This window comes from Chinchilla lanigera, unplaced genomic scaffold (assembly GCF_000276665.1).
Source record: "Chinchilla lanigera isolate Chin_1 unplaced genomic scaffold, ChiLan1.0 scaffold00017, whole genome shotgun sequence".
Classification (NCBI taxonomy): domain Eukaryota; kingdom Metazoa; phylum Chordata; class Mammalia; order Rodentia; family Chinchillidae; genus Chinchilla; species Chinchilla lanigera.
In genome coordinates, this window is record NW_004955418.1 from 28,622,758 (window position 1) to 28,646,076 (window position 23,319).

The window sequence follows — 23,319 nt, forward strand, 5'->3', positions numbered from 1 at the left end:
TACCAAGTCCTCAGTGGTTTCCCCCCATGTTGTGTCAATGGTTCTTTGGCTGTTTCTGTGGCGTTTTACCCTATGGTGGACAAACAGACCCTGTGCTGATTGTCTGAGGTTTTCCTTTTTGTATAGCTTGCTCATATAGGCTACTGTGTCCCTCAAATTCCAGCTGCCTAAACCTTGTCCAAATTTAGTATCTTGATTCCAACTCAAGAGACTGCTCTTCTGTATTCCACATATTCTGGATGTGCCCACAGCTAGGAAAATGACAGAGCCCAACCTACCTCATTCCTCTTCTCCTCAAGTACCATGGACCCACACTCCCATTGTCTGTGACCTAAAATCAGCTGTTTTACGTATTTACAACCAGTTCCTAGTTGTATGCAGCCCAAATGCAAGTCCAAATCCACTAATTCCTCTGTGGCATAAGTGCAAGCCTGGTGTCTGCTAATTATGATGTTATGACACAGAAACAGCACAGGAAGTCTTCCAAGACTGGTACCAAGCATTATGGCACCAGTAGTGTTTGAGTGGATAGAAAGGAAAATCTGCCCTCAGAGGGTAGCACAGAAAGCCAGAGATGACTTGGTCTATGTATATTAGATTCCATAGGGCATGGGAGCCTAAGTATAATTTTCAGTTTGACTTGAACAAATATGATTATCCAGTACCCCCAGAGCAGTAATTCCAATGTGTACGCTTTAGCTCAAAGATTGGATAGAAAATTTTACTAAATTCTATGAATAACTGTATTTATGCAAACTGTTGATTTCATTAGTTCTTTCATTCTTATTTTTATATCTTTTCTTCTTTTCAGCTTTACAAATTGATAGTAAACATTTAATTTTGAACTTATGTATCTGCAGAAGGGAAGTGTTTCTATTCCTGGGCATGCCAAAGCATTTAATTTCTAACCCTTACCCCCAACACCAGTTGTCTGCATGACATCAGTGACTTATCAGTGAAGTAACTTTCATGCCTGGCTCTCCAGTTGTTAAGTCTTCGGTTGACATTCATGTCTGTATTAGTGGATGCATTTATTTTGCTCTAGAACATTGCTAATGCTTAACGTATCTTCAATATCTATACATATATATGATTTACTTCTTTATAACTGAGACTATAATGAAATAGAAGTTGTAAGTATTAAAATAAAAGCTGTGTATTGAAATTATTGTATAGTTTCATAGACAGAGTTTTTGACACCTTAAATCTGTTTCTTAACCTGTTCATGATGAGGAACTTTAAAGAGACAGTGTTAGAAAGAGATTTCTAAATTTTCACGCCTCCTTAGCACCAGGAAAAATGTAAACGCCGTTAAACATTTGATCAGGCTGATCTCCTTTCACTGCTAATTGCTGCTCGCTGTCCCATGAGGAGCCGCTCGGAGGCTTCCAGTGCTCCTCAAGACGCCTCACCAGCTGACACCTGGCATTTATCACCTAGGAGTCACATTTGGGCTCTGATGGACGTCGTTGGCCAACACCCGGGTTATACAGTGGCTCAGGAAAGATAAATCCCTTCTCTACGTGCAACATGTGTCTGAAAGACACTTGGATATTTTAAAAATTTTATTCATTTATTTTTATTTGTATTGGTATACATTTGCAGTACGTAATGTTTATTCCCCAGGAGGAACTGAGCATGTTAATATATGTGCATTACACATCCTAGTCCCTGTTTCAGCCGGGCCCATCCCCCATCTCTTGATCTCCTTTCTGTTGGAGAAAGATCTCCCTACTTCCTATCATCTATCTTTTATTTTGCCTTCTGTTTTAAATTCTCTATAGCTGAGGCTTTTCTGGTCACAAATTTAGGCTGTAAAATCAAAAGACAGGAAGTGGATGCAATTTGGATATATACTTCTTACTTGACAGTGCTGAAAACAGCAGTGAGATCTTTCTTCCAACATACCCCTCCTGTATCTCGCTGTCATCCCTTTAAAATATATTCCCTGACCTTGTTGCAGTTCCTTTTCAAAAGAAATGAGGAGAGAAGGTGTGTGTGCCTCTTGAGGACCTTTTACGAAAAATAAAGAAAGCACCTAATCTACCAGATACGACTAAGTAGGGATTGGGAATGCATGTGGAGGACTTGTTTCGCGAACTTCAGTATTGTAGAGCAGCTTAGCACTTTAGTGAGAGGCCAGATCTTCAGGATTCTGAGAGGCTGCTGTGTGAAAATACGTGTCTAAGAGGAACTCTTAACTAATGCCTTGAGTGGAGGAAACAAAGGATTCTGCAATACCTTATGCCTGGTCTAAAGAGTCATTCAGTCATTTAAACTTATTTATTAGCTACTACTAATTTAGGTGCTGGAGATACAGAGGTAAAAATACAGTTAAAGTGATGATGGTAGTTAATTTCAAGAGAAATTAGGAATAGCTGTTTTCTAAAGGTGTTCTTTCTTTTCTTTTCTTTTTGTTTTGTTTTGTTTTGTTTTAGTACTGGGAATCAAACTCAGGACCTTGCACTTGCCAGGCAGGCGCTGTGCCCCTGAGCTATATCCCTGGCTAACGGTATTCTTCTACTGTGTCTCTTTCTGTACTTTTGTATATATAGTAAATTAAACAAAATAATTTTAAAATTGCAAATGGGGATTCATTAATGAGTAGGCTTTATGTTTATTTGAATCATTTTCTTTTTCCCTTCTAAATGGAAGAAGATGGAAAAAGCAAACAAAACCATTTGTCAACACTGCAGTTTTGCATAGATGGATGCTTTGCCATGTCAGAGGTCCCCCGCTCTTCTCTGAAATTTCAGCACTACAAGTTTTTGAAATAGTAAAAGGGAAGCTGGCAACAGACATGTTCTTTAATAGGTAATAGAGAGACCTAAATGAAAAGTGGAAATAAGACAGTATGGTCAGGTTGCTGGAGATGGCCATTTATTGGCAGTTGGACTTTTTATTTCATAGGCACTTACCTAGTGATATTTATGCATAGTGCATACCTCTGTCTTCCTCACGGAATACTCAGAGGCATCACTAAGGGTATCTACAAGTAACCCATATTCTAGTACATTTTCTTGAAAAAATTGTGTGTTTTAAATGATATGTTACTATAACTAGCAGGCATAATATAAAGGAAGCTCCTGATAAATCAGAAAGGTGAAAAATCCTTAATAATTCAGTTTTTTAAAAGCTAGGTTATTTTTATTAGCCAACTTTTGTGAAACAATGATTTGTTTTAGAATCACACACACACACACATATTCTTGGTATACATATATACGTATATAGAAGGACAAATTAGTTCTGAACTACAAAGACAATATTTGTCTTTTATCCATGTGTGATTTGGTAAATCTGTTTGCAAATTAACAATATTGTCTTAGAAAGCTTCTATTTTTATATCTTTCCCATAGTCACTAAGTTTCTACAACTTTATCCAGAGGAAGAAGTTGTCCTTAATTCATATAACTAGATTATAGAAAGAACTGATGAAATAACTTCTTTTCTGGACTGCAAATTCATTCATTTCCAAAGATAGTTTAAAATTTGCCACCACTAGACGCTTAATGACAGTGTCTTTTGCCTACTTAGTTAAAAGTTAACCCGTGTTTGTACTGCTGGATGACACCTGACGACAGATGTGTGCAGTGATGCATTTTGTTCAAGTGAATGGAAACAGTTCAGGTTCAGCTCTTTGTCAGAATTTGTAGTTTTCACAAGGTAAATTTGAAATAATTTTATTTGGTGATATGCCAGTGACATTTCTAATTTTAAAGTTCACTAGATAGGTTGGAAAAACTAATATTACTAAAATGTCCATACTACCCAAAGCAATGTACAGATTCAGTGCGACCTCTATCAAAATTCCAAAGAGTTTTTTCACTGAAATAGAAAACAAAATCCTAAATTTTGTATCCAACCACAAATGACCCTTAATAGTCAAAGCAATTTTGAACAAAATTGGAATCAACATACTGTCTTAATTCAAAGCATCCTATAAAGCTATAATAATCAGAACATTATGGTGCAAATGACATAAAAATAAACACACAGGAACAGAACAGATGACCAAGAAATACATTTACACACTTGCTGTCAATTGGTTATTTATAGAGATGCCAAGAACAGACAGCAGGGAAGTGGCATTCTCTTCGATAAGTGGTGCTGTGAAACCAGCTATGCACATACAGAAGAATGGAGCCGGCCCCTCATCTCACATCAAGTACAAAAGTCAAATCAAAGTAGACCAAAGACAAACACACAACTGGAAACTGTAGAACTACTGGAGAAGAACAAAGGAAAATCTTCATGACATTGCTTTAGCAATGATTTCATGAATCTAGTGCCAAAAGCACTGGCAACCAAAGCAAAACTAGACAAATGTGGTTACATCGACTAAAAAAGCTGTTGCACAGCACAGGAAACAATCAGAGTGCAGAAATAACTTATGGGAGGGGAGTAAATATTTGAAAGCCAAACATCTGCTAAGGAGTTAAAATTAAAAATATATAAAGAACTCAAAGCAGAACAACAACAAAAAAAATCTGATTTAAAAATGGGCCAAGGACTTGAATGGATATTTCTCAAAAGAAGACATATAAATGGCTAGCAGGTACATGAAAACATACCCAACATCAGTAAGAATTAGGGAAGTGCAAATCAAAATCACAATGAAAGATGGGTGTGGTGGCGCATGCCTGTAATCCCTGTACTCAGGAGGCTGAGGCAGGAGGATCGCGGGGAGTTCGAGGCTAGCCTAAGATATAAAGTGAGTTCAAACCCAGCCTGAACTGCACAGCGAGACCCTGTCTCAAAAAAACAAAAAAGAAAAAGAAAAATAATAAATGTCAAGAGCTGAAGGAAAAGGGAACGCTTGTGCACTGTTAGTGGGGTTGTGTATTAGTATAGCCATTATGGGAAATAATGTGAAAGTTCCCCCCAAAATTAAAGCAAACCTACCACAGGACCCAGCAACTCTACCAGGCATGTATGCAAGGAAATGAAATCAGTAAGTCAAAGAGATGTGTGTATTCTCGTGCTCACTGTGGCCTCACTCACACGAGGCAACATTTGGAATCAGCCTACGTGCTCATCAGTAGAAGACTGGATAAAGAAAATAATGCATGTGTGTGCACATGTGCACCTGTGTAGTGCTGTTCAGCCTAAAAAAGAAAGAAAACCCTGTCTTTGTGACAGCCTGGAAGACACTGTGCTAAGTGCAATACGCCAGGCAGAGGAAGCAAACAGGGTGATCTGGATTCTCAGGAAGCCAAACTCAGAAGCAGAGAGCAGAAGGGTGCTGCCAGGGCTGGGGAAAAGCACACGGGGCAGGTGCTGGTCAGAGCACACAGCGCTCCCTTAGGAGGAGCGGGTCCCGCAGGTCTATTGTAAAACCTGCTGACTGTAGTTGATAATAGTGCATTACACAGGTGAAGATTGCTGTGTTGTCACCACAGAAACGATAATATACATGAGGTAGTGTATACGTCAACTCGAGTTAGCCCTTCAAGATGTGCACATCTATCAAAATATCATGTCATACACCATAAATAAATATGATTTTCTCAATTAAGAAATAAAGTTGCTATTTTGTTGTCAAAAAAGTTTTTAAAAAATCTAAAGGCCATTCTCATTTAAAGAAAAAAACTAAACAAAATTAAGTCAAAGAACTAACTGGGAAAAAAGTTTTACAAGAAAGTACATTGGGTTTAATATTTTCATCTGGCCAGATACCTTAGGTCTTTGGTTATTGCGGGTGGCACAAGCTTAACCTTTTGCCACTAGGGCTACTGCGTAGAAGGCAGTGCTGTCCTAGGAGCTGTCCCCGGCCCGAGGCAAAGGAAGGGGGTGCTCATCCCTACGCTGAGTGGGCCCCGCTGATTGTGCTGTTTGGTTTCATCGTTCGAGCAGTAGTCAGCTTCACCTGTGCCTTCTTATTTTTATTAACATTTCCACCAATAGCAGTCACTCCTGTTTCCTTCTACTCTTTTCTATGCAGGTTATACATGTTTTGGTACTTTTAAATTTCAAAAATGAATTTGAGAATTTCTTCATTTCATCAAACAGTTTTCAAAAATAAATTTTCCCAGCCCATGTGCAAATTACAGTCTAGCCCCCGCTCACCAGATCCTTAGGTGACCGTTTCCGACCACTGTCGTTTCCCCACAGGTGTCATTATAAATCGGACTTCTAATTTTAGAATAAAATTGCTGAGTCAGAGAATATAAAATATTTACTTAATTTTTAAAATTTGCTTATCTGTTTTTAAGAACACAATATAAGCTCAAGGGAAGCAATCAAATGAATCAAAAGTTATGCAATAAAAAGGCCTCCAGTCCCTAAGAAAAAGTCCTGCAGTAAAACATGGCATTAACTCAGATTATGTCGCACGGTGGGGGCCTGGGGCCTGTCGCTGCCTGAGTGTGTGTGCACACAGAGAATGTCTCTGGGGAGGCGGACCAGGGGTGCGGGGCACACACTGTAAACTCTTCTCCTTGTGACCTTTCACCTGCTGACTTACCTCTTCTCCTTGCCGTATCATTTCCCTGAAAAGCGGTACCATTTACACTTCCATATTTCACCCTTACAGACACGGAGACTTTAATGTTCTAAAGTGTTAGGTACGTGTTGAGCAGTGAAAGTTTGAATTACTTTTTTATGGCTGTGTCGCTGAGCATTGTTCCTTAGGGCTGTTTATAAGCATTCTTATTTGACTTCTCATTGTCATACCTTGCTCACTATTTAAAAGCTAAGATCTTCATATTGGAGTGGACCATTTTATTCATCCTTTTATGTATTAAGCATATTAGCCTTTTGTTATGCTATTACAGGTAATTGGGTATCTTGTTTGCTCAGTCTTTTATTGCTTTTTAATTTTATTTGATTCTAAGATGGCCAGTTAGCCATTTAACATTTTTGTGTATTTTTTTTACTTCTATGTATCATTAATTCTCTTCTAACTGTGTATTGCTAAAAACCTTCATTTTTGTCAGAATTCTTTGCTAAGTAAAAAGTTAAGTGGGATCCCCTACTCTTTGATTTTTTTTTTTTTATAAAAGATTAGGATGTAGACCTGTCTACACTCAAATTACTACAGATTGAATTTATAAAGGCTAGTTGGAGGAAATTTGACTGCTAGAACTAGAGATAGATAGAATTTTGTTTTTTGTTTTTTTTGTTTTTGGCTTTTACCAGTACCGGGAATCGAAGTTACAACCTTGCACTTGCCAGGCAGGCGCTGTGCTGCTGAACTAAATTCCCAGCCCCTAGAGATAGATAGAATTTGAACTGTGAGTTTTGTCATTGGTGATTGTCCAGCCCGTCTCCTAGCTGGTGTGAGTGTGTGTCAGTAGCTGAAGGTATAGTCCATAAAGGTCACATGTAACGACTGCTTTGAGGGCAGCCCCAAGTGAGCTCAGACCTGGTTATTCTCTGTGGTCTTCCCATTTTAACCTCAACCTTTGCTCTTACTTTGAAGCCGAGGCACCTAGAGTGACAGGGAATAAAGAAGGTGGTGTGCTATGTCAGATATATTTTGTATTTCTGGCTTTGATTCCCTATCTAGAATTGTTGGCTATGATTTTGATAACTCTGGTAATGCAGTTTAAAATTAGAGTGAAATGAAGATATATGATCCATGCATCATTGATGCACTTTTTCAATTATCAATGTAATAATAATAAATAAGACTGAATCTGTTTTTCACAACCAACACACGGTTGTTAATTTTTTCAAAGTATTTAGATCATATTGTGAGCTACTTGGTTAAGTAGTCACTCTGTATTTTACCAAAAGTACTTAAAAATTTTAGAGATCATAAAACATAAAAAGGAAACATTAATTTAAGAGCATGTAGTTTAAATATTAGTAAATTCAGTATTTATCTTTAAATTTTCCTGTTTAGTAGAAATTGAATCCAAGTAGAAACGTTTCCTTCTTAGGTTTTGTGACCTCATGTTACTGGGTAAGAACCATGCTGCAAATTACCTGCATGGATGGACACTGCCACACCCCACCTTTCTGAACTCATTTGTGTTCAGCAGTGTCTTTTGGTGCAGGGCTTTTCTTCCAGAACTTTCTGGACACTCTTATTTCCGGGAGGGAGCATTAGTTGCTGCTACTACTGTGTGGGCTCCTCGGAACAGCACTGAGGGCAGAAAGGAATGTTGAAGTGGGAGAGGCTATGCATTACAAGCCAGTACTTGATGTGGAAATGGGTTGCTGGATGTGAGTGAGCGAAATCATAACAATAGCTGTTACTACTTACTGGGCTTTCTAACCCTTCCAGTAATGCGAGGAAGGTATTATTCTTGCATTTGACCAAGGAGGAAACTGGGACTCGGATAAATTGTGTCTCGTGCTTGGTGAGCACGGGTATGATAAAAACAGATGAGGTAGCTGAATTTCACTCTGACAGTCAATCTAAGAGGGAAACATCTTGATAGAAACTTCAAACAGTTATTTGGGGAAGCTGGTTTGGAACTTGGGACAGAGGCTAAAGGGATATGTTTGGAAAATTCCCTGCATGGTGGTGATACATACGGTATTGGAGATTTGCTGGTGTGTTCTGGAGTAACGATGGCGGAAGAGTGAGTTCGCTGTTCAACCACACACTGGCCACGTGCCCTTCCTGGAGGATAGAGCCTGCCTGCCTGAGCAGCGTGGGTTTTTTTTTCTGAACATGGGTGGATGACGTGGCATTGTTAGTGAGTTTTCTCAGCCCTGTCTTGCTCTGTTACCTGCTGGTAACCATGAGCTGCTGCTGCATAGGTTCCAGGGCAGGAGGGTGTGGGACATGCCCAGGGGAGGGTGGCAGATCCCCCAGTTTTGTGAGGTGAGGTCCCTGTACCCCACTGGTTCTGGCCTTTCCTAGTAGTTTTTGGAACCTCTGTCTAGGCCCCCAGAGAGGAAAAAGTGGGGTTATTTCTTTGAATTTTAATTATAATTAGAGATCCCTTTACTATTTAGTTAAGGAAAAGTCAAATAAATAGATTAGCGCCATTATATTACAAAGGGGAGACTCTAAGGTTAACAGGAAATAACTGCTGGACTTCAAGGCTGGGGTCAACCAAGTGGACGCACAGTCATGGGGTGCTCTGAACTCTGGGGTGTGCCCTTTTCCCCACAGGCCCGCATCGGGCCCATTTGCTGCCTTCTTGCTCTCAAATCCCCCTGTGCTGGAGCAGCTTTCCTGCTGGCCTTTGCCATGGTCTCACGCCCTGAGCGCCAGGTTTTATCAGCTACAAGGCGGCACCTGAGGCTGCTTCTTCTTAGTAGGGCAGCAACTGTTGCAGACGACTTTGAGTCATCAGGGTCTCTCTGGGAAGAGTTTGCAATTCACCCTTTTCAAGATAAAATTGCTATGGTGGGGGCAAATCACGTGACAGGGTCTGTAGAGCCAGAGGAGAGGCAGGGCGTGAGGGATATATGTGTTTGAAGAATGTGCAACAAGGTTCACCAGCAGGAATGTTTGTTTACACACAGATATGTTTCAATCCCCGGTCCCTTCTGATGTCCTCTGGGGTGAGCCACACTTCCCCGGGGGACCTGCGTGATGAGCTGTGTCCCACATGTGTGCTAAGGAGGGGCCAAGAGTTGAGAGACGCTGACCGGGAAGTGGTGTCCCTTTAAAGAGACTAGGAGATGTTTCAAAACCGCACTCATAATACACTGGCTATGTGTAAGCAACCGAAACAGGTGTCTCCTCTCTCAGGGTGCTCAGGGACTATAATAAAATCACTCCGTCAGAAGCATCTGCAGTTTTGGTACAGGGAGAAAACTCAGTGGACAGAGCTATGAATGTGCTCAGGCTTCGTCTTGTGACAAATGCGTAGCTTATTTTCACGAATACCAAGAGTGTTACCAGGGCTGCCGACGCCATCAGTCTTTAACAATCAAGAGGCAGCTTGGCAAGGGCAGTGATGCGGCTGTGCAGATCTGTGGTTATTGTTACGTAGCATTGTTTACTGTAAACCTGGTTCAATGTTGGTAAATATACTGTAGCAAAAACCGAACTGTGTGAGCTCACTGGGCACCAGTCCAAGATATCATTAAAAATACTGCCTCAGACTAATTTGGGTTTGTGAATAATATTTTAACAGCTCAACTGAAATTGAGCCACATGGTATGGCTTAAAAATTTTCAATCCACAAGATAATGAGAGTAGTGTGTGTGTCACACACTGAATGTCCTGTATTTGACTATTAAATTTAAATGCAACTTTATATTAACTTTTCAAGTATAAGCCCCCACATGCTTACTATGATCTGTTATCTTTAAAGTTTACGTAATGCTGTGAACTTGAACACCTTAAAAACTAAAATATTAATTGATTCAACAATCAAACCTGGAGAATGAGAGACAGCTAGATAAGTGTTAAAATGGATATTCAACACAAGTTTTGGCATATGGTTCTACAAATAGCTAGGGTTTACATTAACATTCGAGAAAAAAGATTGAAGGACATAAACTTGTTGTAAAAACCAAGTTAATTCATGTATTTTACTAACAAATTTTACCTTACACTAAGATTTAGAGATTATTAATGTTTGGTTATAAATTGTTGGTTACATTAAGTATAATAAAAGCAATGAGGTTTTTTGGGGGTGGTGCTATACTGAGGACTGAGCCCAGGACCTTTGCACTGAGAACTTTTTTTGTTTATTTTGAAATAGGGTCTTGCTGAGTCACTAAATTGCCTCGTTGCAGTCTGCCTGTCTCAGCCTCCAAGAGCTCTGGGATTATAGCCTTGTGCTGTCATTCCCACGTGGGAATGATGTTTTGATAAGTGAGATGTTTCAAAAGAAAAGTCTATATTTAGATATTTCTTTCCAAAACAGACAATTTGTCTTTTTATTCCTGTGCTATTTTAATTAGTTTAAGTTCTTTCTGAATATAAATATTTAAATTTCCATTGAAAAGGTATAAAAGGATTTATTTCCTGTCACGGTTGGTGTATATAATATTTTCTGCTATGGAAAGATGTGCATTATTATTAGGATGAACTTTAAATATTCCTCATCTCAATAAATGTTTTATTCATTTTTCAGGTTAGCACTCTATGTATATGAATATCTGCTCCATGTAGGAGCTCAGAAATCGGCTCAAACATTTTTATCAGAGGTATGTTTTATGTATTTTCTGCCTTGTATTTTGATGTCTTATATGAATGAATGAAAAATAATATCCTGTAACAGTTGTTGGAAAAATTGATTGTTATATATTATGTAGTGAATGCTTAGTTATCAGTGTGCATAATATAGTCATTGTTGATCATATTTTTAGTATCCCGAAGTGTTACTTCTAGGCCGTTCAGGAACCTTCCAGTCAGCTTTGCAGCCCTTTATTTCCCTTAGAAACAGAAAGTAGTCTTAGCACAGCAAGAATAATCAAGAGAGATAATTTTCTTTAAAAACAAAATCCACCATATCTCCGTGTCTAACATTATCTTATTTTGGCATTGTTCAATTTTGGAAAACATGGTTTGTATTTAGTTTTGTTTACATGGGCAATAGTTGATTGTTAAACATTTTGATAAACTTTTTTGAAGTTCTTCTTTCTCCTCTCACTTTGTAAACTTTGACTTTGAGCTTTCCTAGGATGGTGTTTTTTCTTCAATCCACATTACGAAGATAAAGTTATTGAGTTTGCTGAGTTGTGTTCTGGGGCAGATGCCAAGATACACTGCATATCTTATCTCTAATTCTTTTAAGACATTTGTGAAGCAGGTCATATTTTGCTGTTTGTCACTAATTGGGGCTATAGTACTCAGAGAGCATACGTGTGAACTCACGGTCACACAGCATAGCGAGGTATGGACCTGGAATTCAGCCCCAGGTCTGTGTTTGCTCCCAGGCCCCTGGTTTCCCCCTGTGCTGTACCATTCAGTGTGGTAGCCGATAGCCACAAGCACCTTTTGAGCTCTTGAAAGATAACAATTCAGGTGATAAGTGCTATCTCTGTGAACAGCACGTATTTTAAAGGCTTATTCTGAACAAAGAATATAAAATTTCAATACATTTAAAATTTTTATCATTAATATTTAGGTATATTGGATAAAATGAACGTATTGCTAAAGTTAGTTTTACTGACCCTGTGGTGTGATATTAGAACATTTGTGATGGCACGTGTGACTCGTCCTGTTGCCCATGCTCACGTCCCTGCCTCACCATCCGGAGATCTCACGGGCGTGGCCCGCAAGGCTGCCTGAAGCATCTCCCTCGAGATTCATTCGCCTCCCAAAGAAACACACAGGAAACAAACACACAGTCCTAGCCCTAGTCGGCCAGTGTGAATCATCAGGGCACATTTACAGGCTAGGAACTTTAGAGGTTCAGGGTGGACATGTCAAAACTCAGGAATAGAGGCAGTATAATGAAAAGTTATTCAAATCAGAGCAGAAGCTGGGGTTGCTGAGCTTCTTGAAGTCATTGATAGGCAGAGCCCGGGCCTTTGCCTGTCTGCCACCTGCCTGATATTTCAGAGGAAGTGACTGAGAGGTCCTTCACGTTTGTGTTCTTAACCGCAGCCAACTCACACGACATTGGGAAGAAAGTAAGGCCAGCTCTGGAGGTGTACAATTGTTATTTTAATGCAGTTGGGCACTTGATGGAAGGATTTTCTGATCTTCCCTTTTTTGTAACAAGAACCATTTTGAGTTCGTTCAGCTTGGTGGATCCTCAGGGTTTCCAAGACTGCATTTTCTCATCAACATTATATCAACATAGTGGTTATTAAACGTCATTCAAAAAGGAAAATGCTGTAGCTTATTTAAAGAAGTTCAGATATTTGGGCTCAAACGGGTTATGTGGATTAAGCAGATAACTAATTCTGTAGTCTAAGGCTCTGAGCTCATTGGAAAATGATATAAACAATTTCCAGGGCAGTTTGGTAGAAATGGAATTAGAATTTCAGAAGAGATTCATACATTTTGACAAGTATTACTATGATTTTATTTTCTCTGGCTGCATTTGGAGTACAAAGCTGATTACTCTGAATTACAAGTCTGGCTCAGCTTTACAAGAGAAATCAGTTAAATGGAAAACAAACTGTTGTCATCAGGTAGATACAATGTTTCTGAATTTTGGGGATGAATATATGTGATTCTCAAAGCTATTCCTCACTTTCTCACTAGTCAAACTCTGAGTGACCCAGTAAAAATACATTCTTATTACCTAAATAACCAGTATTGGGGAATGGCTAAATGAATTATGTAAGTTTTCTACACCATAAAAGAATAAGTTTGATCTATTTGGACAGAGATAGATGGACTGCAAAACATTGACTAGTAGTAAAAGAAGCTGAAGTGTACCATTTACATGGGAACACTTGAATATGGGACTGTACTATGTATTTTGTGGGTAGTACGTATTTGTGAATGTAAAACATACTAAAATTCTGAAGGAATAGGGGCTGGGGATTTAGCTCAGTGGCACAGCACCTGCCTGGCAAGCGAGACGTTGTGAGTTTGATTCCCGGTACTGGAGGGGGGGCGAGAAAAAAAAAAAAGAAATTCTGAAAGAATATACCTACTATGGTAGTTGTTTTTCAAAGTATGGGTGTTAATTAAAGGGATCAGGGGATATTATTCTTAATTGCGGGGTTTGGCATATACTTAAAATATAATATGTACAAATACACACATTATTTTATAGTTCTTTAAAAATAAAAATAACAGAAAATGTGTTCTCTAAAATTATTTGAATTGAAACACGGCAGCCTGGAGGAATGTCTGTAATGGGCCGTTGCTGGGTACACTCCACATTTCTTTCTAATTTCAGTGGCTGTTTCCTCCCTCACATTTTAAGTTTCTGCGCGCACGCCCTGCCGTGCTTGCCTGTTCGCATCACAGGCTTCCACTGTCTAGGCTGCGTGCTGGTGCAGGCTGTCGGCCTGAGCGCCTCTCCTCTTTACCCAAGTTCCGTAGAGGTTGCTCCTCCCCAGAGGGCTTTCTCCTCCAAATCCGTAGTGCCTTCCGCTGAATCCATGCACAAAGTCCTTCACATCCTATGCAAAGAAGTTGGCGCTTTATTTTCTTGTAAGAGAGAGATTTCAAACATTTCAAAGTAAAAGGATAACATCCTCTGGTCTGTTTGCTGGTGTCTGTGTGACGCTGTCCCCTAACCAGGAACAGTACGAAAGCGGATTGTGAGATTTTAAGTACTGTACAGTGCGGAGGGTTGCTCTTTCTCCCAATTGTACCTGGAGCATGTGGAACATTTAAGGCTGCTTGGAGTAGGATGGTCTCCGAACTAGGTTAGCTGTACTGGACTGTCTTATCTGAATCCTTCCTGCCCTATCCCCAGGTTTTTACCTCATTGAGAACTGTCACAAAAGGAAATAAAATGGTGCAACCTACTTATTTGTTTTATGATGATAAAAAGGAGATGACAGCAGTGGTTCCAGTCATTCAGATGTCCAATGTTCTTCCTCTGATTCAAGGCAAAGTAGCATGCTTCTTCCAATTTTGATCAGCGAGGGAAGGAATGACTGATGTGAACAAGCTCTTCGGAGTCACTACTTGGGGCTGCTGGCCCTTTGTTTCACTAGTGTGGCCGAGTGTTGGGGCTAAACTTGTGTGAAGTCAGATCGAAATTCCAGACAGCGGGCCGTGTTTCTCAGCAGCCCGTCTTACTGGGCTTTCTCCTCTCTGAAAGTGCCCTGGCCCTGGGCCATCAGAAATTAGACAGCTCTTGGTGGCTTTCGCTATTGATCAGAGGAGAAAAACACATAATTATGGTTATCCCAGATCTTTTTTCCTTTCCTAATTAAAAACAAAACACTGGACAAAGTAGATATAAACCATTTCTCTAACTAGGCTGTGCTAACTAGTTCAGTGTTAACGCTGGTGCATGATAGATTTTAAACCAACTACTTTAATCGTCAGTATAGTTTATATGACTTCATTTTCTTGCTCATAAGGAGAGAAGATTGAACATTCTTTAGACATATTCTCAATAGAATCCTTCTGCTTTATCTTTATTACCCTTTAATGTTCAACAACTACTAACTGAATGTTAAGAAGTTTTTCCAATTCTGTATCAATTTTTCTTACTTTAGGTTCATTAGAAGCTATCTTTTTTCTGATTATATTATTTTAATATAGAAAGATAATTCTTGTTTATTCCTGAAGTTCTGCATGGTGTTTTACCTCAGAGTGAGGCTCAATGTCTTTAACAAGTAAAATTAAAAATTTAGACTGTTTGCACACTATAGTTTTTGCTCTTTATTTTATATTGTTTATACCATATTAGTAACCAATAGCCTAAAATAGAAGCTTAAAACATATAATGGGTTGCTTCCTCAGATCTTATTAGGAATGTTGTTATTGAACACCATAGACTCCAGAGTTCCACTCTGTTTCTCTTTCACTTACCTGAAGAGAGAAACAATAGTTATTATTTCCTGGCCAGTTACTTGAGCTTTCATTTGGAGGCTATGTAGTGTAGTATGTAAAAGGAATAGCTTTAGGCTGGACTGGCTGAATATGAATTATGTTCCATGTCTTTCTTACTCATAGAAAGAAAATAATCATAGTAACGCTTTCGAGTTATGCTGAGGTGGAAATGAGTTCGTGCACATAAATTGCTCAGAATGGTGCCTGGTGTATCGTATGTGCCCCAGAATGTTATTTTAAGGTTATTTTAAGAAAGCTTCTTGACCAGCACTTTTGTATCTCGTGTAGTTTCTTCTTTCAGAGTACAGGTCTAAGTGTTCTCCTGTGTGCACACGTGTGTCACTTGGATGGCCGCAGCCCTCCTTCCTGCCTTTTGGCGTTAGCGTTTTCATCGAAGGGCTCCAGCGCTAGCCCCCAGGGCCGTGGCGCATCTCGAGGCCTCTCCAACTCTCCGAGCCTTCTTCAGGGTGCTTGGGGCGTTCTTTCAGTACCTGTGCTCCTGCTGACTCTGGCAGCCCTGCTCTGGTTCTCTCTGCATGGCTGATCCCTTTTCCGTGCCTGAAGTTTTGTTTCCTTTACAGCTTCAGAGCTCCGGGAACTCAATGCTCTCCTATACAGATTATTATAGAGCAGCAGGGGACGTCTGAAAAGATTTAAGCACAATATGGGCAACAACATTACTTCGAATGATAACTAGGCACAACTGGTCCTACGTGTTTTGATCTTTCTCCCAGCATTTCTCCCTAGCTGTCTTCCCAACGGTGCCATTTGCATTCTTCCTCTCTGATACCTTGCAACCCCTCTTGTCCTCTCCTTCTCTGAATCTTCTCAGACACCCCAGACTGCTTCCTGCTTACCGTTAGCAACCTCCTACAGTCTTGTCATGCCGACTACTGAGTGTTCGCTTCCTTTATACAATCCTTTCCTTTCTCCCCATTCCTAGGGGACTGTCTTTCTGGGTCAAAGAATAAAACAAAAACCAGACGCAAACATAGGAAGGAGCCAGGAAAGGATTTTCCCAGCAAAAGAGTTTCTTGAAGAGGACCTCTTCCTTCTTTTTAAAGCTAAGCAGCACTGTCCGGTAACTTCCTGTGGTGGTGGCAGGAATGCATAACCTGTGCGGTCTAACAAGGTCACCACTGGTCGTATGTGACGACTGAGTATTTGTCACTTGGCTAATTCAACTGAGGATATGTTCAGCCAACCTAATTTTAGATCACGGGCACCTCATGGGAATAGCGGTACCTTAGGAAGCAGCACGGTTTTATATGGTCTGCTCCAAGGTATAGTCAGATTTTTCTTCCCGTTAAACTTCCATTGGTTTCAGTTGTCAAATTTGCTTCAAATTTATTTTTTATATTTAGTTTGGTGTATAGATAAATGCACCTGTCCCTGGGAAGTTTTAGAAAAATTAGTAGGAACTGTAGGTTGTGTCTTGAGGTGACATCTTAGGGATTTTGTCTGGAAGCAAACCCAAACAGAGGTGCGCAGGCTCTTGACACGGGAGCTGGTTTAATCATTTCATGCAATTAAAGTTTTTTGAATGTTGGCTCAAAATTTAAAAATCTGAAAAGATTTAGGAATACACCGAAAAGCTTGCAGCCTGCGAGCTAACCCTGCAGCTGTGCTGTTGGAGATGCTATTGAGATGGGTTTACAGCTGCCAAGAAGTTCCATGCCAACCAGGCCAGCGCCCCAGAAGGGCGCTCGTGACGCGGAGAATCTCCCAGCCTTGCTGCTGCTGCTGCTGCTGCTGCCGCCGCTGCCGCACAGAACCACTGCTTCCCATTCAGAGAAGAGGCAGCAGCCGCTTTCTTCCTTCTGCCTTTGATCCCCGCTAGTGTCTCCAGCTGGCAGAACTGAGCAGGAAGCCAGCTGGCAAGGAGGCTGGGAATGCGGTTCTTAGGATCCCCAGCCCCCGGTGCAGAGCAGAGTGTGGAGAGGTGGGAGTGGAGCTGAGAGGTGCCAGGCAGCTTTGCAGCCCCAGCATACCATGTGGGAAGCAAAGGAAGAGGGAAAATGAAGTGTGTGTGTGTGTGTGTGTGCGCGCGCGCGCGTGCACACGCACGCGTGTGTGCACCTGCACAGATTCTTGTGTGCATGTGTCATTTTTTCTCCATTTGCACAAATGTCAGTTTACTATGTTCATTGTTCCTTGCTTTGAGTTTCTGCTTCCCTGTTAGATTTTGGAAACTGTGTGGTACAGATTCATGAAATGTCACCATTCTCTTTTTATGACCATAGAATACTTCATTCTGTACAATGTTCCATGGTATGTTTCAGCAAGCCCTCTACGATGGCCATTTTGGTTTTTTATTTCACTGTCTTTTACCATTATAAACAATGCTTTAATTAAAATTTTTCACACATGGAAAAATATGTATATAAGAAACGTGTTGCACCTCTGACACTTCTAGGATAAATTCCTAGAAGAATTGCTGTACAGGAGAGTGTGTGATTAATAGTTGCACCGTAAGGCATGTCTTGCCCTTGTCCACACATCTTTTGTTTAGGAGTCAGTGTTGGATTCCGAGTTTTTGTAGAAACAGTGAAAACACTAGATCGTACGCTAGAGAAGCACAATCATGAACAAGGCCCTGGAGAAGTGGCATGTGAAGGGGCTGGTCCGTGAGTTCACAGGGAAGTTACAAGCAAGTACAGCCTGTGGCCAGCCAAATAATGAAAGGAAGAGAAGTGGGTTTTCGGCAGGAACAAACCGGAGTGCTGGCGAAGTACGCACTGGGACCAGGAGAATGGAAGAAGGAAAAGTGAGGAAGAGGAGGAAATGTGTTGACGTAGGTCCCACTTGAACACCTGAGCAAGTCTCAAGCCCATAGAACTCAGTGCCACAGAAAATGCTTTTTTATAAACAGCAGAAGAATTGCTTCTAAAATGACAGCTGATGTTTAGAAGTAATTTCTCGCTATTCCCCATCACACTCATCATTAATGCATATAGGTTAAAAAATACAAAGATGAATATAATTAAAAATGAAAGTCTCCTGTTACCTTTCTCTACAAGTTAGTTGTGAATTTGGTCTGATTTCTTTGATATACACATACTCAAGTGCACATTTTTCTTTTTCACTGAAATAGGAAAAGCTTTATACACGTATTGCTCTCCAGTCTTCCAGCTAGAAAATCCAACAAACCCGGTCTTCTGTCCTTGCAGACAGGTCTGAGTCCTGTCAGATCACACGCTCTTCTGAGGCGTGTGAATGCCACACACGGTGAGGTTATGTTCGCTGTTGCTCGTGCCTTTCCGGCTGATTCTAATTCCATTCTTCCTTACACCGCTGCAGCGAGTGCGGCTTGGCCTGCAGCTCACTTCTCCAGGGCCGCTTCTGAGCACTGTCCTGTTTTCCGTTCACGAAGAGCGGTTAGGTGGTGATTTGTTTGGAGGCAGCAGTATCATTCACTCTGGAAATGTGTGTCAGTATAGAACTACTTTTCTTTAGAAATACTTAAAGCTTTGAGTGTTGTTCATTCAGTAGCTGTCAAAGGGTGGCTTCTGTGTTTGGAATGATGGACCCGAGTTCTAGCTGCTTCTGGCACAGATTTGTAATTTAAAGTGAGAAAGATGAACTCTATTCACTGTATAGTAAAACATACTGTGAGGTTGAAAACAGTGATGTATGTGAAGCACTTGGAGTTTCTCTAAAGAATAATAAGATGTAATACTCTTAAAAATACACATAGATTACCTTCAGCTTCCTCTCCTGAAAGACCATGTCAACTACAAGCCGTGCCAGTGGCTTCTCAGCCGCGGTATCTCCTGAAAGAGCAAAGGTGGTTGTGGGTGTGCAGAGGGAGGAAGCTCCTGTTGATGTTGAGTGGTGGTACGCGTCAGGCTGGGAGGAGAGCCTACCTCAGCGCACCCTGGCCCGAGACCGGGTTATGCTCCTGTGACTGCCCTGGAACTCAGCTCACGCTCTCCTTCTTTTAATTAAGAGTAGTGATTAATTAGAGGTCTGCTTCATCTCATAGGCATGTTGTGTAAAGTCAAGATTAGCAGGGATGAGCTGTAAGAATACTATTTTGAAAGACTCACTGGTCCATGATTAGATTGACTGCAGGGACTGGGGATACTACTGTGTTTGGGGCGCATCTTTGAGGTCTTGTTCCTGTGCTCTTTCAGGAAGCCACCAGCTAGTGAGAACATGGTGACCCAGAGATTTAGGGAAGAGCAAGATGAGGGTTTAGACTAAATTATAGCTTTAGCAGGAGATCAGCGTCTCGCAGCAGTCTCATTAAGTGCTGTTCCTTAGTTTTCATGAACCAAGATGATATAATTGTTGATCAACTACAATCATCAGATAAAGGTGATAATACATACAGAAATTATTTTTGTTACTTCTTAGGAGAATTCAAATGAGAACCTGGCTTACATTTATATAACATGTTCTGGTTTATTGTTCATACTTAATCTTCCGAACTTCATTAATTCCTGGAAGTTTTCCATGTAGCTCTCTTAAAATGCCTATCACGTTCTAATCTTTAGAAAAATCTTCTTTGTCTTTGAGAGCAAATTACTTGTTTCCTCCAAAGCTGCCATTGTTTTATGTTTCATACGCTTCAAACCCTAAAAACTGCCCCTAGAACCAGTGATTTTAATGGTGCTGGTTTTCGCATCTCTTCCTTAAAGGATCCACTACACACACACACACACACACACACACACACACACACACACACATAGAGGTAGGGCCACGTAAAGGGCTTCTCTTGTTATTGTTCATTTGCTAGATTTTTTCTAAAAATCCATTGGGGATAAGGACAAGCATAACTGCTCCCGTAGTGGATGATGAAAACTGTCCCTTGAATTTTTATGAAATTTATAATTACAGTTGCTTTTCTGTAACGTTAGAAGCTTGTGAACACATTGCATTTTGATGCCTCTCGGGATCACATTATTTAAAACTGTTCCTGCCGTCACTGTTTTCCTGTTTTCCCTGTGCCCCTCATAGCTGGCCCTATCCTGTTTCATAGCATTTTTCACCTTCTCAAATAAATATGACTCACCCCACCACTAAAGTGTGATCTCGTTGAAAGAGGAGATTTTTCTCTTTTGTCTTTACTCCTATCCAGTGCCTAGAAAAGCTACCATGTAAATGACCATCCAGTTTCCCAACTTCTGTATATACTTTGTAAAATGGATTTAGTCTGAACTTTTAACTTTGAGAGACACTGAATTTGTTTAAATTTTGATGGTGAGCTCTGAGTCACCTGTAATACAAAAGATTGGAAAGTCAGTATCACCATCTTTATTTTTAAGGTCATATTTTATGAAAGACATATGCCTTCCCCTTAAATCAGGATTTTGTTCCAAAACTCAGTCCTTAAGGCAGAGTTTGCATATTAAGCTCAATCTCTCAAAAACCTCTGGATCAGTGATGAGAAGCAGTGTTCATGTGGATGTTAACGATGATGAATTTGATAATTTGATGTGCCTTAAGTCCCGAAATACCTTCTGATTCGCCAAGAAGAATGAAAACTTTAAAAGTGGAGTTTTCCTAGAGTGTGTTACATTCAGTGAAATAAGTCAGGCAGAGAAAAACAAGCATCACCTGCTCTTCTCTCTGGGAGCTGAGACACCTCACGGTGCAGTGAGTGGAGCAGGGCTGTGAGCACCGGGGAGATGTAGGGAGATGTAGGGAGAGCAGAGTTGGAGGATGGAGGCTCACAGTTGTGAAGGGGTCACTGCTCATGCTCCGTATGTAGCACAGCAGGGAAATACGTTATCTGGATTTTGGGTTTTCCCAACACAAAGCAATGACAAATGGCTGAGATGGTAGATATGCCCGTTACCTTGATTTTAACATTACATATTGTGTATGTGTATTGAAATGTCACACTTTTCTCCCTAAATATAAAGATACATATAATAACTATGTCAGTGAAAATTTTAAAAAAAATTAAAGTTAGGTTCTACTTATGATATTTTAGTGGTCATCTGAGTTTTATGTATGTAATAAGTCAGTTAAATAGAATACTAATCTCCAAATGGTCTGAAATAAATAAAAGCTTAATCTTTTTAAAATGATTAATGTTTACTTCTCTCATTTATACCAGAAGCATAGACAATTCTTTCTTAATTCTGACATAAATTGCTCTTTTTTCTAGATATATGTATGATTTCCACCAAGGTATTTTACACTCTTCTGATTAGTGAGCTAAAATTATTTGGCACATACCTAAATATGTCAGTATTTTTTATGGAAGATTGATGGAATTTTTGGTGTTGACAGTGATACAGGAATAAGTTTTTATAGGAATGTTTTGCTAGGGAGAGGAAAACCAATCACAGATAACAGTTATCAGGCATTTACTGTGTGTCAGTCATTCTTCTACATGGTTTTCACTAAGTAGTTTGTTCCTCACAACAGCTTTTTGAGGGTTTTTAGGTAGGTGTATATTGGTAGCCCATTCTGTAGGAGAGAAACTGCCTCAGAAGACGTAAGTATCTTTCCCCAGTTCACACAGAGAGTACATAGGGGAGCTGATGTCTGTACCCACACCTCACTCTGTTTCAGGAGGAACGTGTTTTTAGTATTCTCACTTTATGAGGGGCCATGAAGTAGTGGTGTGTCAATCAAGATCCAGACTGATTCATTAAAAACACATTAAATGTTTCAACAGAGAGAATGTAATGTAGGGAAATATGTAAACAGATACTCAAGAATCAAAGGGAACACAGCAGTTAAGAAGTATCACAGAATTAACAGTTGCCGTGAACAGTCACCAGGGTCAGGTGGCCAAAAGGGAGAAGTTGTGGCAAACAAAATTGGAGGCGAAGCCTCACGTAGCTGAGCTCTAGACCCCTAAGGGTGAGGGCGGAGTGGTTACTGGGAGTCTGGAGCTCAGCACTGACTTCAGAGGCGAGGTGTTGCCCACGTATGGTGTGTGATGGGGGATGCAGAGACTGGTTCTGGTTGTGCTGAAAGAAGCTGTAGTTGCTCTGGTCACTGGGTCGATCGGATGAGTCCACCCTGACAGAAAGAGCGAGGAGCAGGAAGCAGAAGCAGCCTCTTTCCTTCTTCCCACTTCAGTCCCCCTTACCTGGCTTAGGGCGTGGAGCCTAGTAGGAAGCCATAATATGGAGACTGAGGTGGGGTACACCTGGCCCCTCAGCACCCCAGAGGGCAAGGAGAAGGAGCCCTGTGCTGACGTACAGGAGTGTAGGAACTGGCGGAGTGGAGGCAAATCAGAACTTAATGGCGACAACTCTTGGAGACTAGTTCAGTCTGTAAGTCATGGTGTGAAATGAATAATCAGGAAACTTGGATAAGTAATAATATGAAAACCTTAAAAGTTGCCATAGTATTTTAAATGGAAAAATATTGCTTTATAATATGTGTGGGAAAAACTACTAAAGTATTAAATATCTTTTTTATTCATTTTAGATAAGATGGGAAAAAAACATCACATTAGGGGAACCTCCAGGATTCTTACATTCTTGGTGGTGGTAAGTATCTTTCAGTCCATTTTTACTACCTTGATGATGCATTCCAGTATGCCTGCACTATACCTGTTTATGATTTCATGCTTCTATTTTTCGTTTGCTAAAATTGTTATCTGAGAGGTAGCACTTTTAAGAAACAAGAAATCAAAATCACATTACCGTTATTTGATCTAAAGATATTACATTGAGTCTAGAAAGAATTGAAACTAGTATGTGGACTCTTCAGCTGTAAGTTATTATTTTCTGTTAGTTTGCTAGAGTTACTACAACACAGTGCCTGGAAATGGATAGGTTAAACAATGGAAATTTATTTTCTCACGGTTCTGGAGGGCTAGACATCTGAGGTCAAGGGGTTATAGCAGTTGGATTCTGAAGAGGGCTGTCTTCCAGCCTTGTAGACAGGCATCTTCTCACTATGTCCTCACAGTTGCTGGGGAGAAAAAAAGCAGACTCTCTGTATCTTTTCTCATAAAATGCTAATCCCATTGTGGGAGTCCTAGCCTGTGACTTCAACTAAAT

At 40.4% G+C, this 23,319-nt stretch overlaps 1 protein-coding gene across 1 annotated transcript in view; it reads left to right on the plus strand.

Annotated features, from left to right (window-relative positions):
• Ssbp2 (single-stranded DNA binding protein 2) overlaps positions 1 to 23,319 on the plus strand; it is a 250,807-nt gene that overhangs the window by 60,023 nt on the left and 167,465 nt on the right. The window contains exons 2-3 of the mRNA XM_013512973.1: positions 10,995 to 11,067; positions 22,742 to 22,803. Coding sequence (XP_013368427.1) covers positions 10,995 to 11,067; positions 22,742 to 22,803 — 135 coding nt within the window. The remainder of the gene's footprint in view (positions 1 to 10,994; positions 11,068 to 22,741; positions 22,804 to 23,319) is intronic.